Source organism: Cannabis sativa, chromosome 4 (assembly GCF_029168945.1).
Source record: "Cannabis sativa cultivar Pink pepper isolate KNU-18-1 chromosome 4, ASM2916894v1, whole genome shotgun sequence".
In the NCBI taxonomy this organism is placed as follows: Eukaryota; Viridiplantae; Streptophyta; class Magnoliopsida; order Rosales; family Cannabaceae; genus Cannabis; species Cannabis sativa.
The window spans coordinates 39,958,300-39,973,126 of NC_083604.1; the positions used below are offsets into that span (position 1 = coordinate 39,958,300).

A 14,827-nucleotide genomic window follows, 5' to 3' on the forward strand; every position below is an offset into this window, starting at 1 on the left:
ATTGAATTTAAAAGAAAATTTTCATACAAAATACTAGGGGGTGGGCATCTGATCCAATCCAATCTTTTTTTCCTCATCCGATCCAATCCAATTAATAATTGGATTTGGAAAATCATCATCCGATCCAATCCAATTAGACCTCAACATCCAACCCAATCCAATCCAATTACTAATTGGATTGGATCAGTTTTTAATTGGATATCCAATTACACACCTAACATTCAATAGTAGCTTAAAAATATAAAGAAAAATACGTAAAAAACTAAGTATCACTTTTTCATTTAAGTTTAATACTTCATAAATATACTATTCTTACAAGTGTATTGTAGCTAAAAATTTTTAAATAATTAAAACAATAATATTTCTAAGTAATAAAGTAGAACAAAACATCGTGAAAATAAATACACTAAACAATCAAGTGTTACAAATTCAACATAAAAAAAATCTAATAAATATTTATTATATTTTTAATATTTTTATTATATAAATAATTTTTTAATATATATAAATGTAATTGGATTGGATCGGTTTTTAATTGGGTTTTGAGATTGACATCCAATAATCGATCCAATCCAATTAGAATCCAACTTTTAGCATCCAATCCAATTTTTTGTAATTAGATTGGATTGGATCGGTTCGGTTCAATTGGATTGGATTGGATGATGCCCACCCCTACAAAATATTGTCATAGTATGGGGATCCCCTATTTATAAAATATCTTTTACAACCAGCTACAAAATTGATATTACAAAGGTAAGGTTACACTTTCAAACATAGAAAAAGGGTTGATCATGCTTCCCGGAAGCCAAGACACCACGGCTGATATGTACATTGCTGAGAGACCTCTGACTCATGGCCAAACACAACTACTATCCTTCATACCTGCACCACGAAGCACCCGTGAGTCACAATGACTTAGCAAGAAAAGTTACTATATCGTAAGCACTGAAAATGCAAGTATTTTCATCACAATATAGTATTTATACTTGTAGTTTAATTACATATTCAACATGCATTAGCGTCCAAACAAACACACATGTTATGCACTTATAAGAAAAATGATAATAACTTATAGTCATCAACTTCTTCATTACATTTAACGAATACTCACTCCATACACAACCACATAATTTTAGTGCTTCACAAAGCACTCTAATCATACATCACCATAAACACATAATCTCAGTACTTCATAAAACACTCTTATCACACATTACCATGATCACATAATCTCAGTGCTTCATAAAGCACCCTTACCACCGTTATTCACAAGCTATGTATGTCACTATCGTTGCCCGTTAACGCAAACGATAAGTAAGAAACCTATCTGCGGTTTCAACAAGTAATTACTCATAAATATAATGGCTGTATCTTTATTCATTTACAACAACGGTAATGACTGTGTCTTTTCCTCGATCATAATCGAGTCACAAACGATAATAATCGTTTCCTGTCATCACCTCAATCATAATCGAGTCACAGCAAATACACATCATTAATCTCAAACTTAAACGAGGCACTAACGATTATAACTGCTTCTTATTTAACCACTTAGCGGTGCATAAAAATTTTCTTACCTCAGTCAAGAAATTAAGTGTGCGGGCCGACCTGAGTGGAAATAGAGCTGGACGATCCCAGTCCTATGTCACGACAACCAAAACCCAAAGTATGCCTTAAACTGAAATTCTGAAACAAAATCCCAAATCTAAAACCGGACATAACCTAACTTCCAACAATCCCAAAAATAGGCTACACAACACATAAATAACCTAAAACAGGTACTAGGTACCACCCCGAGCCAAAACAGAACTCGAAAAAAACCCCGAGAATTCCCCCTGTAGGACAACCAGTCGACCGGTTCTAGCAGACCAAAAAACCTTGGGTTTTCTTCCCCAAAATTGAGCCAAACTCCTTCCAAACCTATTCAAACTTTCATGAGCAGTACAATATCATAAATATAATGCATCCCAAGCACCAATTACAACAATTCAACCCTTAAGTCGAAAATTGCATACTCAAGTGAAGAAACTCATTTTATTTCATTTAACTCAATCCAAACTAAACAACCAGTAGAAATCATTCAATTCAAACTTCAACACACTTTAAAACAGGTCTAAAAACACAACGCCTAACCAGTTTAATCCTATAGCCACGAAATCACAAAATTATAACCTAAAATCAACTTAAAACTTGAAAATTCTCAATCCTCAAAGTAAGGAACTTACCTCCAATGCTTCTAGGTTGAACTTGGGTACAAATTTTGCTCAAATTCAAAGAAAAAAGGTGTAGAATTTCCCCTAGTTTTGGCTGGTTCAAGCTGCTTGAGAAAGAGAGGGAGAGGGAGATGAAGCCTTTGTTGTTTCTTAGTTTCTAAATTAAAAACTTATTATTCTCAAATAGGTTCATCATTATCTAACATAAACAAATAAAACCCAACCTAATTAACACTAAAAGACAAAATAAATTAACCTAAGAAATGACCATATTGCCCTTCTTAATAAAAACTTAAACCATTTAAAATCTAGAGGCATTTTAGTAATTCTAGCTAATCCGCCAAACTGACAACCCAAAACTCTAAACTAGTCCGCTATAAAATCCAATTCAATTTATCTTTTATTGTCGTGACATTTCTGACCTCCCCGTCAAGTTCCACAGTCGCCAGGCACGAAAGTGTTTTATTCAAATCATGGTATTTATAATACCCGCATAGTTCAATAAAATATCTATAATTAATAAATTACTCTTTATTTAACTATTTATTAGATTCACACTAATTAACTTAAGTAAGATCATAATCTTACTTCATTACCGGAGTGATTACCTATTTTATAAAATATGTTCCATTAAATACCATATTATTTTCTGAGATATTACAAATGCACTCCCTCGTCTAACCAGCAGCACCTTGAGAGACAAGGCAAACTTAGTGCCCATATAGTTCTTAAAAGAACCGAGCATCATTATTTCAGAAGAAATAGACATGCTGGATGATAGTCTAACCTAGATGACACCCATAGCAGCATACCTCCAAATAGGAATCTTGCCAAAAAATAAGAATGAAGCAAGAAAAATGAAGAGGAAAGCTGCTCATCCTAGACGAGGTTATGTACAGACGTGGTTTCTCAATGCCACTTCTAAGATGTGTCACAAAGTAGAAGTCAAGCAGCTATTAGAAAAGCTCAGCATGGAGATCCAAATTTGATTAAGATTCAGGATAAAGTTTTAGTTGGTAAGGCTGAAGGTTTTACCGTGGATGAAAGTGGTATGTTACAGTTTACGAATCGTGTATGTGTTCATATGGATGCTGATATTAGAAAGGAGATTCTAGATGAGTCCCATACCACCCCTTACTCTGTTCACCCCGATATGACTAAGATGTACCAGGACCTGAAGACCATGTATTGGTGGTCGGGTATAAAGAATGATATAGTGGAATATGCTTCAAAATGTTTGACATGTCAATAAGTGAAGGTAGAGCACCAGAGGCCTGTGGGACTGTTACAACCATTGAGCCTACTAGAATGGAAATGGGAAGATGTTACTATAAACTTCGTGGTTGGAGTACCTAAGAATACGAGGCAGTATGATTTTGTATGGGTATTAGTTGATATGTATACAAAGTCAGCTCACTTTTTGCCTGTTCGAACGAACTTCTCCATTGATCAGTGTGCTAAGTTATATGTTAGAGAAATAGTACGTCTTCATGGTGCTCCAAATTCTATAGTATCTGGCAGAGATCTGAAGTTCACATCGATTATTTTAAGAGAGTCTACATCGAGGCATGGGTACACATTTGAAATTTAGCACAACATTCCATCCTCAGACAAATGGACAATCTGAAAGGATAATTAAGATTTTAGAAGACATGCTTCAGGCATGTCGTTGGACTTGAAGGATCTTGGGTAAAGTACCTCCGTTAATCGAGTTTTCTTATAATAATAGCTACCAGTCAACTATCGGGATCGCTCCTTATGAAATGCTTTATAGCAGAAAGTGTAGATCACTTATTCATTGGGATGAGTTAGGTGAGGCAAAGTTTTTGGGTCCCAAAGTTGTTCAGAAAATGAACGAGGCAATTGATAAAATCAGAGCTCGGATGCTCAGTGCTTAGAGTAGACAGAAGAGTGATGTTAATTCAAAGCGATAGAATGTTGACTTTTAGGTTGGAGATATGGTATTCCTCCATATTTCACCCATGAAAGGAGTAAAAATCTTTAGTAAGAGAGGAAAACTCAGCCTGATGTTCATTGGACCATTTGAAATCCTAGAGAGGATAGGGAAAGTGGCGTACAAGTTGGCTATGCCCCCAGTGCTAGCAGATGTACATAATGTGTTCCATGTCTCAATACTTTTGACTTGATTTTGAGTGATTAATCCATGGATGAGCGAGATTATGAATGGGACATGCTAAGTTAGAGATTTTTTGATGTTTAACCTTGTTAACCAAAAGAAATTTAAGTTAAATTCGTTGTTTATTATTGTCAATTGAAAAGTTGAGTATGAGATTTCTTTTAGTTCTCTTTGAAATTTGAAATTCAATATCATGAATTGGTAAGTTTTGAGCATAAAGGCTTTATTTAATGTTCTTTGGATTTCATAGTATGAATCGTATGATTTTGAGCCTTATTGGTATGTTTTAGTTGGGTTTTGTAAACCAAACTGATTTTAGATGTAAGGTTTTATTAATTACGTGTTTTCGAAGTTATGAAAAAAATTTACGTTTTTAGGTTTTCAGGCCTAGCCGTCGGGGCGAGGATTGAACTCAGAACAGGGGTTCGCCCTTTCCCAATCTCGCCGTGGTGACCATATGGTCTGGTTGCGGTGACCCCGCGATGACAGTTCATTTTAGTCTATTTTGTTTCGGGCATAACTTTTCACTCTGAACTCTGTTTTGGATGTTCTATATATCGTCAGAAAGCTCATCAGAGCTCTGTTACTTGGTCTAGAGTTGGAGTCATAAATGTGAATTTTTTATGAAATGTGTTTATGGGATTAACCCTACTATGTGAAACCCAAGAATTATAACTAAGAATACCGTCACTTGGTCAGAATCACCTGTGAATCGGAATTTCTTCTCATACGATGGAAATCTAGTAAGACAACACATAGAGTATAGCGCGATAGGGAGGTTATTTATTATGTAATTATTTTAATGAAATCGAGAGCTAGGGTTATTATCCTAAGTACATATTGTAATAAATATGTAATAATATGTTATGTGTAAAAATGAGAAGAATTATGTGAGTAAGACATACCTAGGTTAGACTTGGTAAGTAAAACCGAGATAAATCCTATTAAGGCCTTATATGTAAAAGGGACGTGTGAGAGTAGCACGTAGTCTATGTTATATAGACATTAGATGCAACGACATCATTGTATATGAAATAATGTGATATACAGTGCATTGACACAGTTATATACGCAGAGGCGTAATGTATGATATGTGACTATTATGATTGTTCATACTGTATTATTGTTCTGTCTTGTTGGGCCTTGGCTCACGGGTGCTCTATTGTACAAGCATGGGTAAAGCAGTTTCGGGTGAGTTTGAGGGTTTAAAAGATGAATTTACATGTTCTGGGCAAAATAGATCACGAGGGTTGGGTCCAACATGGAATTGTATAGAAATTCTATTTTTTTGCTTAGGCCGGTTTGTATGAAATAACTTGTAATATTTTGAAAATCAATTTTACGGGATCCCAAACATGTAACTTTAATATTTTGTTTTATAGTAAAGTATGCTTTTATTACAAGTTATTTATTTAATTAAGTTAAATATTTATTTTTAATCACTTGGCGTATAGATCCCAATTAACGAGATTAGCATATTTTTATCATGACACGTGAAGTTCCTCTAAGTATGACGTTACAACTATATTAATAACCAAATAGTTTTTTTTTCTTTTGGAAATAGCAAAAAAACATATGCTCCCCATATCTTGAAATGTGCACATTGAAGAGTATATCACAATATTTTGTTAGAGTTAACTGAGTAACAACGTGACCATAAATTATTTTTAAAGTTAATAAAAAGAGGGAAATAGAGGAAAGAAAAAAGATAAAAAAAAAAAAAGAGGTAATGAAAACGTTAGGGCAAACATGAAAAAAGTAAAAAAAAAAAAAAGATGACAAAGAAATAATTGTAAATTAGACCCAATATAAATGTGTTAGATGTAAAATGCCCATAAATCTAACTGTACGCAAATCACAATTTAATTTTTTTTGAAAGAAAACTGACAACTTGTATTAAGATAAATCAACTATTACAGAAGAACTAAGAAATCATGGACAAACATCCATCCAAATACGCTTTGTTATACTAGTAACAGAAGTAGCCTGTAACGTCCTCGCTTCAAGCCTCCATTGGGTCCTTACACCCACGGAATGAATGGCTCTTATACACGAGTACGCCACTCTAGCTGCTTCTTGGATTGATGACTGACCCTACAGACCAACACGAGTGATACCATTTGTAACGTCCTCGCTTCAAGCCTCTATTGGGTCCTTACAACCACGGAATGAATGGCTCTTATACACGAGTACGCCACTCTAGCTGCTTCCTGGATTGATGACTGACCCTACAGACCAACACGAGTATTTCCAGCATACTTTGTCCTCACTCGCATGCTTCCTGGGAAAGCTTCCCAGGAGGTCACCCATCCTGAAATTGCTCTAAGTCAAGCACGCTTAACTGTGGAGTTCTTTCGAGATGGGCTACCTAAAAATAAGATGTACCTTGTTGATATAGGTAGCACTAATTAATCAATTTAAGCTCTCTTTAACTGTGCAGCCCTATACCAACACAGTCTCAGAATCATCCCACTTGACCTTCTCCAGGCGATGTGAGATTGCACAACTTACCCGGTATTTTCCCTTACGGATCACAGGACTACTGACTGTCACATAGCCAGTGTATGGGCAACACCAGTAACAGACTACAAAATAACGTTACAAGTACCACCACCAACAACATTAAAGAATTAACATCCAAAAGAATAACATTAAAAGCAACATTTAAATGAGAGTTATTCACCCATCCAACAACCGCTGTTGAATCACAAAGAATACTGAAGAGATTGTATTCGTTTCGATGTGCAATTACTAATTTCATCCTGATGGCAATTACTAACTATTGAATTACGATATATTTTCTAGTTATAATTATATAGAATTGGGTTGTACTGTGCTGACCCTTACCTTGTAATTGGAGGTGTCAGTCACAAGCAAGGTTGATCCTAAGGTATATGGCCTAAAGTAAAATAAAATTTTGGGGCTCCTATATATAGTTCAATTATTATCAAAATGGTAGTTCTTTTTTTTTTTTAGGAAAAAATATAAGATTTCATTCAACAAAGAAACAACAGACAAAGTCCATTACAAAGCTCAACGATAAACAAAAGCAAATCAACACCAACATGGGCGAGCAAATGAAAACAAGGCCAATAGACCGACCAATCGAGGTCATAGTCATTTTCAAGTACCATACCACCAGAGATGGAAGGTAAAGAACTAAAATAAGGATACAAACTCTCAAATCTCTAACAAGAGAAGATCCATTACTAGACTAGAAAACTAAACCAAAAGGACAACATAAAGCAGTAGATCTAAAATAAAACAACATCAATAAATAAAAACAAGACTAAAGAACCCACACCAATAGGAGAGGAAGAGATAACCCGCCACCAACAAGTTCTCGGCGCCGGAGGAAACACAGAACCTGACCACTCCCCATCTTAGCCCATCCCCGAGCTTCAAAAGGAAAGGATAGGGCTAAAAACGCAAAAAATAGCCAAGAAAAAATGGCTGACATTGTCGGACTTCCATCGGTGCCACCTCCGGACCTCAGCCGCTGTAGACCACGAGGCCCCAAAAACCTTGACCTCCCCTCGACGACGACTCTAAAAAAGCATCACTGTTGCTGGCTTCCCCAAGTTTGTCGTGCAAGGAACCATGACCAAGAGAACCGCCATCCCTCTCGGCTAGAGAACACCAACCGCACAGCCAGGCCAGCGGCTGGGTCTCTAGCCGAACAAGGAAAAGAGAAAGAGATGAAACCCTAGCTTAGAGAGAGAAGAGAGAGGAAAAACCTTGATAGAGAGAAGGATATAAGGGTTTACTTCTCAAAATGGTAAGTCTAGTGTTTAGTGTAATGGTAGAACTTTTAAAAAAATAGAAATGTAGAGGTTATGAATTGATCCCTTAACCTCTTAGTTTAAATTAATATTTTTTTACAATTATACCAAACAATATTTACTATAATATTTTATTATGTAATATTTTATCTATATACTAATAATTTTTTTTTTTTACAATTTTGAGTTTGGACGTTTGGGAGCTCGAGGCGTAGGCTTAGCTCGCTACCCGGGTCGGCCCTGGTCACAAGGAAGGTTTGGCTGCTGAATTAAAAATATTGTTAAGCATTATTATTATTATAATTAGATAATTTCTTTTTTGAAATAGAAAAAAATTATTGTTAATAATATAATAATTTTTGTCTGAAAGAAATAATATAATAATTAAGAATGAGTACAAATATGTGCATGTATAAAACAAATGCTAACATATTAGTTTGATATAATATCTTGTGTTGTGTACATCATTTTAGATTAGGAATAAAATATGTAAATAAAGTCTCAGACTTAATTGACCAATCAAAATAGTTTGACATTAAACAATTCTGCTGAATTTAGGCTGATGCACACGCTATATAAGGGCTCGTTTGGAACGCCGTATTAGGTCGTATTGTATTGTATTGTATTATATTGAATTGTATTTTATGCAATATTTTTATGTAAAACTATATGTGGTATTAACTTTTATGTACACCTAAATATATAATATTTTAGTATAAATTAAAGTTTAACATAGTTTTATATAAAAATATGATATATAATCCAATTCAATATAATACAATACAATACAATACGACCTAATACGACGTTCCAAACGAGCCCTAAATCTATTAAACTACAGATAAAAAATAAAAAAACAGAAGGAAAAGAAAAGGAAAGAAAGAAGAATGTGTTACGAAGAGCAATGCTCTAATTGCGGAAAGACCTCTTGGGGTGGGTGCGGCCGCCATGTCCGATCCCTGTACGACCGAATCCCACAACACCAGCGCTGCCTCTGCCGTCATTGGCCTGGAATCAATCTCAACGCTAACTCTCCTCCTCAACAACAACAACCCTCTTCTTCTTCCGTTTGTACTATTCTTTAATATGTAATTTCCTTTTAATTTGATATGTATTTCTTTATTTTGCTTTAAAAATTTGATATGTATTTCACTTGTCAACTCTTGTATCTTTTCTTTTTATAATAAGGAAATACAAAAAGTATTAATGGGTTTTGTTTGGGTTCTAAATTTTGCAAAAATGTGAAAAACAGAAAAAGGTTAAAAATGTCTGAGCCCGGGTTCGAACCGGGGACCTCTAGTGTGTGAGACTAGCGTGATAACCAACTACACCACCCAGACAGATGTTTAGTTAATATTACATTTTATATTTATATTAATTATAAATGAGTTTAATTAAGTTAATATTTTTTACAAACCTTTGAGACTTCCATCACTATTATGTTTTCCGACCAAAACCTAAAGCTAAACCCTCTTCCATGGCGCCTACTGGAAAAACAAGAAAGAGGACACTAATAAAAAAATCAGAGAAAGGCACGAAGAAGAAGCTCAAAACCAAGAACCAGGCCACACCTAAAGTCACCATCAAACACGCCGAGCAAAAATTCCAAGAAGAGGACTTTAACGAAGAAGTTGACTCGGACGAGTCCAACTCCGAAAAACTCTCTAGTCTCCTCGAACCTTACTCCAGAGACCAGTTGATTGACCTCATCTGCGACGCCTCCCTCAAGGATGCAGCCTTCTTGAATCGAGTCCAAGACATTGCCGACCGCGACGTCTCCTACCGAAAGATCTTTGTTCACGGTCTCAGCTGGGACACCACTCGCGAAACCCTAACCGCCATTTTCGAACCTTTCGGCTGTATTGAGGAGTGCAACGTGGTTTTGGATAAGAACACCGGGAAAGCCAAAGGTTACGGCTTCGTTCTGTACAAGAAGCGGCGAGCCGCTATTAAAGCCCTGAAGAATCCCCAGAAGAGGATCATGAACAGGATCGCTTCGTGCCAGCTTGCCTCTGTGGGCCCGGTTTCTGGCGGTCCTCCGGCCCAGGGCGTGATATCCACACCGGCGCCTCGGAAGATATACGTTAGCAACGTGCCATCGGAAACCGACCCGGAGAAGCTGAGGGCTTTCTTTTGTAAATTTGGGGAAATTGAAACAGGCCCCATTGGGTTCGATACGCAGACTGGGAAATCGAGGGGTTTTGCTTTGTTTGTGTATAAGACTCCCGAGGGGCTCAGAAAGGCGCTTCAGGAGCCGCACAAGATGTTCAATGGGCACCAATTACACTGCCAGAAGGCTACTGAGGGGAAAAACAAAAATCAATCGGTGCAACCTCAACCTCAACCTCAATCTCAATCTCAAGCTCAGGCCCAAATGCAGCCACAGCCGCAGTCACAGTCACACCCGATGTTGGCAATGGCTGCAGCTCAAAATTTGGCAATGTTCGGTCACAATCCCGGCTTCAATCCAATTTATGGTAGGGGGTATTTTGTGAATCCCGCAGCTGGAATGATTCCCGGGACTGTTAATCCGGCAATGATGGCCGGGACATTGAATCAGGGTTTAGTTCCGACGAGTCAAGTGGGTCAGGGTCAGGCCGGTTCTGGTGTGGTTGGGTACAGTGGAGTGTCTAATGGGTTTGGTAGTATAGGTGGAGGAAGCTCCGCTCTTGGTTCGTTCGGTTCTAATCCTACGCCTCAGATATTGCAGGCCTTGCAGCAAGTTTATCCACATTCACAGTTTGGGCAGCTGGCTCCCGGTAGGGTTCAGGGAACCGGTGGCCCTATCACCGGCTATCCATCTTATACTTGGTATGACATATTTCAGCTGGCTTGCTTATTTTTGTCTCTGTTTGTGTTTCGAGTTGTTAATTGTTTCTTGTGCTTATTATCATTTTGGTTGTTTTTAGTATTTTCTTGTGAGAAGTTTGAGAAAGTAACTTTTACTATCCTATCATTTTTAACTTTATTTCGCTTTCATTTTCTCCTTTTTTTCTTATTTGTCTTTGGTTCGAAAGTTTTGGTTTTGCTATTGATGAAGTGATTTGGTTTTAACACTATCTTTGTTGATTTATAAACATAATGCATAAGTTTTTATTGACTTTTCATATCAGTCTATATATATATATATATTAAATCTTCCTTGTATTTTGTTTGATTAATAATACATGGGCTGCTAAGGAAATGTAATTTTTCTAAACCCAAAAGGTTCAGGGGTTTTTTATTTTGATTTGGTTCGGTTTTCTTTAGCAGTTTTTCTTAGTGAAAACTGATGTATGGATTTTGATGCTTTTGACTCTTTTACTATCAGAAATTCATCAATGTGTTTTAAGTTATGAAACACTATTTCTTTTGTTGTTTCAAAGGAACTGTTTCTGAGCTTCATGATTCATGATCATTCGTTATGTTTAATCCCAGGCAGTCCATAATGGCTTGCTTGTTCTTCTATGTAAGCATTTGCCTGCTGCATTCTCAGTTGCTGCTCCCTTTCTGTTTTTACTTGTTTCATGTCTTCATACTTCACAGTTCACTGCTTCTCAAGTGTTTTTTTTTTCAAAAGAAATTATAATTATACTTAATTTGGCTTGAATGGTTCTTACTTAGCCATTGGGGAATTTATTTGTATTTAGTTTTGATGTGCTTACATTCTCAAGCTTAATATTTGCAGATTAAGTGCTGCTGAACTTAAAGATCGATGACCATATTATCTTTGGGGGAGAAATGTTTATCCATACGTTATATACAGGCCAATCAATTTGTGGAAAAGTATTAAAGATTTTCAAGTTTACATTCTGATTTTATACTTTCACAATTTGACGACTGTTTTAGCTTTGCACCAATCTCAAAAAGATTTCAGGTCCGGTCTTCTACTTCTTTTGTTTTCATTCTCTGATCTCTTTACTTGTAAGCTTTTAAATTCTCTTCTACTACTTTTGTTTTCATTCTCTGATCTCTTGCCTTTTCTTTTTCTTACCTTTTTTTTTTAAATATTTTGTTTAGTGTTCACTTATTGTTTTCGCTTTCCTTTTAGTTTTGATTAGTGATCACAATGATTTGTAATTTGTGTTCAGAAGATCTGATTTACAGTACAATATTAGTCAGCTATTTTCTTCTTCATCTTCTTTCTTTCTTTCTTTTTTCTTGTTCAGTTGGATTAAAATTTTATTACTATAATAATTTTAAAGGGTCTTGTTTTCTTAACAAGTATTATGCTCTTAACTCTAATGTATAATTCTCAAACGCTTTTATGTTCTTACCCAATTATATAATTTTAAAATTGTGCAACTCTTTATTACCATGCTTTTTTGATCCTGGTTTATGTCTCGTATTTTTTCGCTGGTCTGATGGTATAAAAACGTTGAAAGAGATGTATAAATGATTGGGTTTTTTTAATTATTATTATTACTATTGTTTTCACATTTTCCTTTTATTTTTGTGAAAAATTCATAGTTTTTGTTTTGCACGGTCTTGCTTTTCTGCTGTGTTTTTCTTTTTGGGGTGGAATTCGTATTCTGCAGTTTGTTTTTCCCTGGGTTTTTTCTCCTTCTCTTTCAAATTCATTCTAGTTTTATTAGAGTTCTTACTTTAAAATCAGGCTTTAACAATTGGCTTTTTTTGTTTTTGTTTTTTTTTCCCTTTTCAAAATAGGATGTAATTATTTATTTTTTTATGTTTGGCCAATTTTTCATTACTCCAGAATGATGTTTGCTTAATTATTTCTTTGTACAGTTAGATACTTTGTTATGTCATGACCAATAATCAGTACTGAAATTTATATTCTTTTGTGATGTATTGAATATTTTATGCAATTACTTTACAATAGGGGTAATGAAATATGGCTTTTATACTTGTATGTTTAACTTTTTATTTAAAAGTGGATTTTTTATGACATTTTTATTTCTTAGACGGGATTGTCTTTTTTTCTTATCAAAAAAAAAAAACACGATTGTTTTTTAATTATTATTTCTTTCCAATTTTTATTTTTTAATTTTATTCTTACTTAATTTTTTATTTTTTTTTCTTTCCTACCTTCTCTTTCTTTTTTCTTATTTTTCTTCCATTTTTTCTTTATTCTTTATTGTCTCCTTTATTCTTTTTCTTAATATTTTTTTCTACTTATTATTTATCTTTCTATTTTTTTTTATATATTTCTTTATGTAACTTTTTTTTTTTCTATTTTTCTCCCATTGTCTTTTTCTACTTTTTCTTTCCGTTTTTCATTTTATTTTTCAAAATTTTCTACTTTTTTTTTAATTATATATTTCTTTTCTTTATATTTTCTGTTAGCATCCTTTCCCCTGTTTTTTTTTTTTTTTTTTTTTCACTTATCCTATTCATCTTCTACATTTGTTAGTCTTTTTTTTTCATCCTAATTTTTGTTATTTTATGTTATTTGTATTATGTATATATGTTTGCGTTATTTCAATGCTAAGAGCATTTTTTTTTACAATGAACTTTCATATGCTAAGAGCACTTCTAATAACTATTTTTCTCTATCTTTTAAATATTGTAAAAATTCTATTTTCTCTATTTTATATTAGATTTTACTTTGCACTATACATTAGTATTTTTTTTTTTTATCTTTTTCTGCACCATCAAATAATATTAATAATATTTTCTATATTATTAAAATAATAATTTTTAACATATGTATAATATATAAATAAAATATTATGTATATACTATTAAAATAAATTTATGCCCTATTCATTCTCTACTACATGTTTACATTAGTTACATATTACATTAGTTTGGGTGTTTCTATATTATACACGATTCTTTATTATACAATATATTATTTATAGGAGCTAATGGAAGTTCATTTGATCACATTTGGCTAAAAACAGTGATCACATTTGGCTAAAAACAGTGAATATGCTATTGTGAGTGCTCTAATAAGCAATTACTCTTTAATGTTTCTTTCACTTTGTATTTAGGGTTGGTTTATTGATGTACAAAAAGAATTGCTTGCCTTGCTTGTGTTAGTTACTATATAAAATGTGTTTAAAGGAGATAGATACTTTTGAATTTTTACAAAAATTAGAGAAGTGAAGTGTGTGATATAGTAAAAGAGTTGTACATGAAATAAAAATACTTTTTATGAGATTTGGGATTGAGCCCTGAGGGTCACTCAGTTTTATGTGTATGGATGAGGATTCACACATCAAACCAATATATATGCGTCGTCATTTAATCGATTGTGGCGTGCTGAGCTTGTGGGCAGTTGGTGTGGTCACTTAATTTTTTATTACAAAATCAATCAATATATAAAGGAACTTTTTAAGAGGTAAAGTGCCTTCTTCTCTTTCTATTCTTCTACTTTATTTAATTTGTTGTTTTATCTCTTTTTCAATTTTTTTTTTATTTAAGGACACATATGTACCGTATATAATAATTGTAAAACATATAATTAACATTTATATAATATATATAATTATTAATATTTAAAGTTAATACTATTATCTAAAAACCTATCATCTTCTCTATAATTTATTAATTAATAACATATTATATTAATTAAAATCACAAATTAATTACTCAAATATCATTTTCTCTTGCCTTTACCCATTATGTCTACCTAATTAAGATATCAATATATAAAGGAGAGGTAGCATTTTACAATCTATTAACTCTAGCTATTCTTTTTTTGTTAAAAATTTATATTTTTATCTATTTTATATTTATTTGTTAAAAAG

The 14,827-nt window shown here is 33.9% G+C and overlaps 1 protein-coding gene and 1 non-coding gene across 4 annotated transcripts; one reads left to right on the plus strand and one right to left on the minus strand.

Moving 5' to 3' along the window:
- Positions 1-9,398: 9,398 nt before the first annotated feature.
- TRNAV-CAC (transfer RNA valine (anticodon CAC)) lies at positions 9,399-9,472 on the minus strand. The gene has a single exon. It is a non-coding gene; the product is annotated as a tRNA-Val (tRNA).
- A 42-nt stretch (positions 9,473-9,514) lies between these two features.
- Positions 9,515-14,277, plus strand: LOC115714066 (UBP1-associated protein 2A). 3 transcript variants are annotated; one of them, XM_030642600.2, is made up of 2 exons: positions 9,515-10,943; positions 11,800-12,248. In XM_030642600.2, coding segments are annotated over exons 1-2 (1,335 nt in total). In that variant the 5' UTR covers positions 9,515-9,609; the 3' UTR covers positions 11,801-12,248. The 3 variants fall into 3 exon arrangements, with proteins under 3 accessions (XP_030498460.2, XP_060970039.1, XP_060970038.1); XM_061114056.1 differs by lacking the exon at positions 11,800-12,248 and adding an exon at positions 13,937-14,277 and having other exon boundaries at positions 9,521-10,943; XM_061114055.1 differs by having other exon boundaries at positions 9,521-11,133; positions 11,395-12,248.
- Positions 14,278-14,827: the final 550 nt, after the last annotated feature.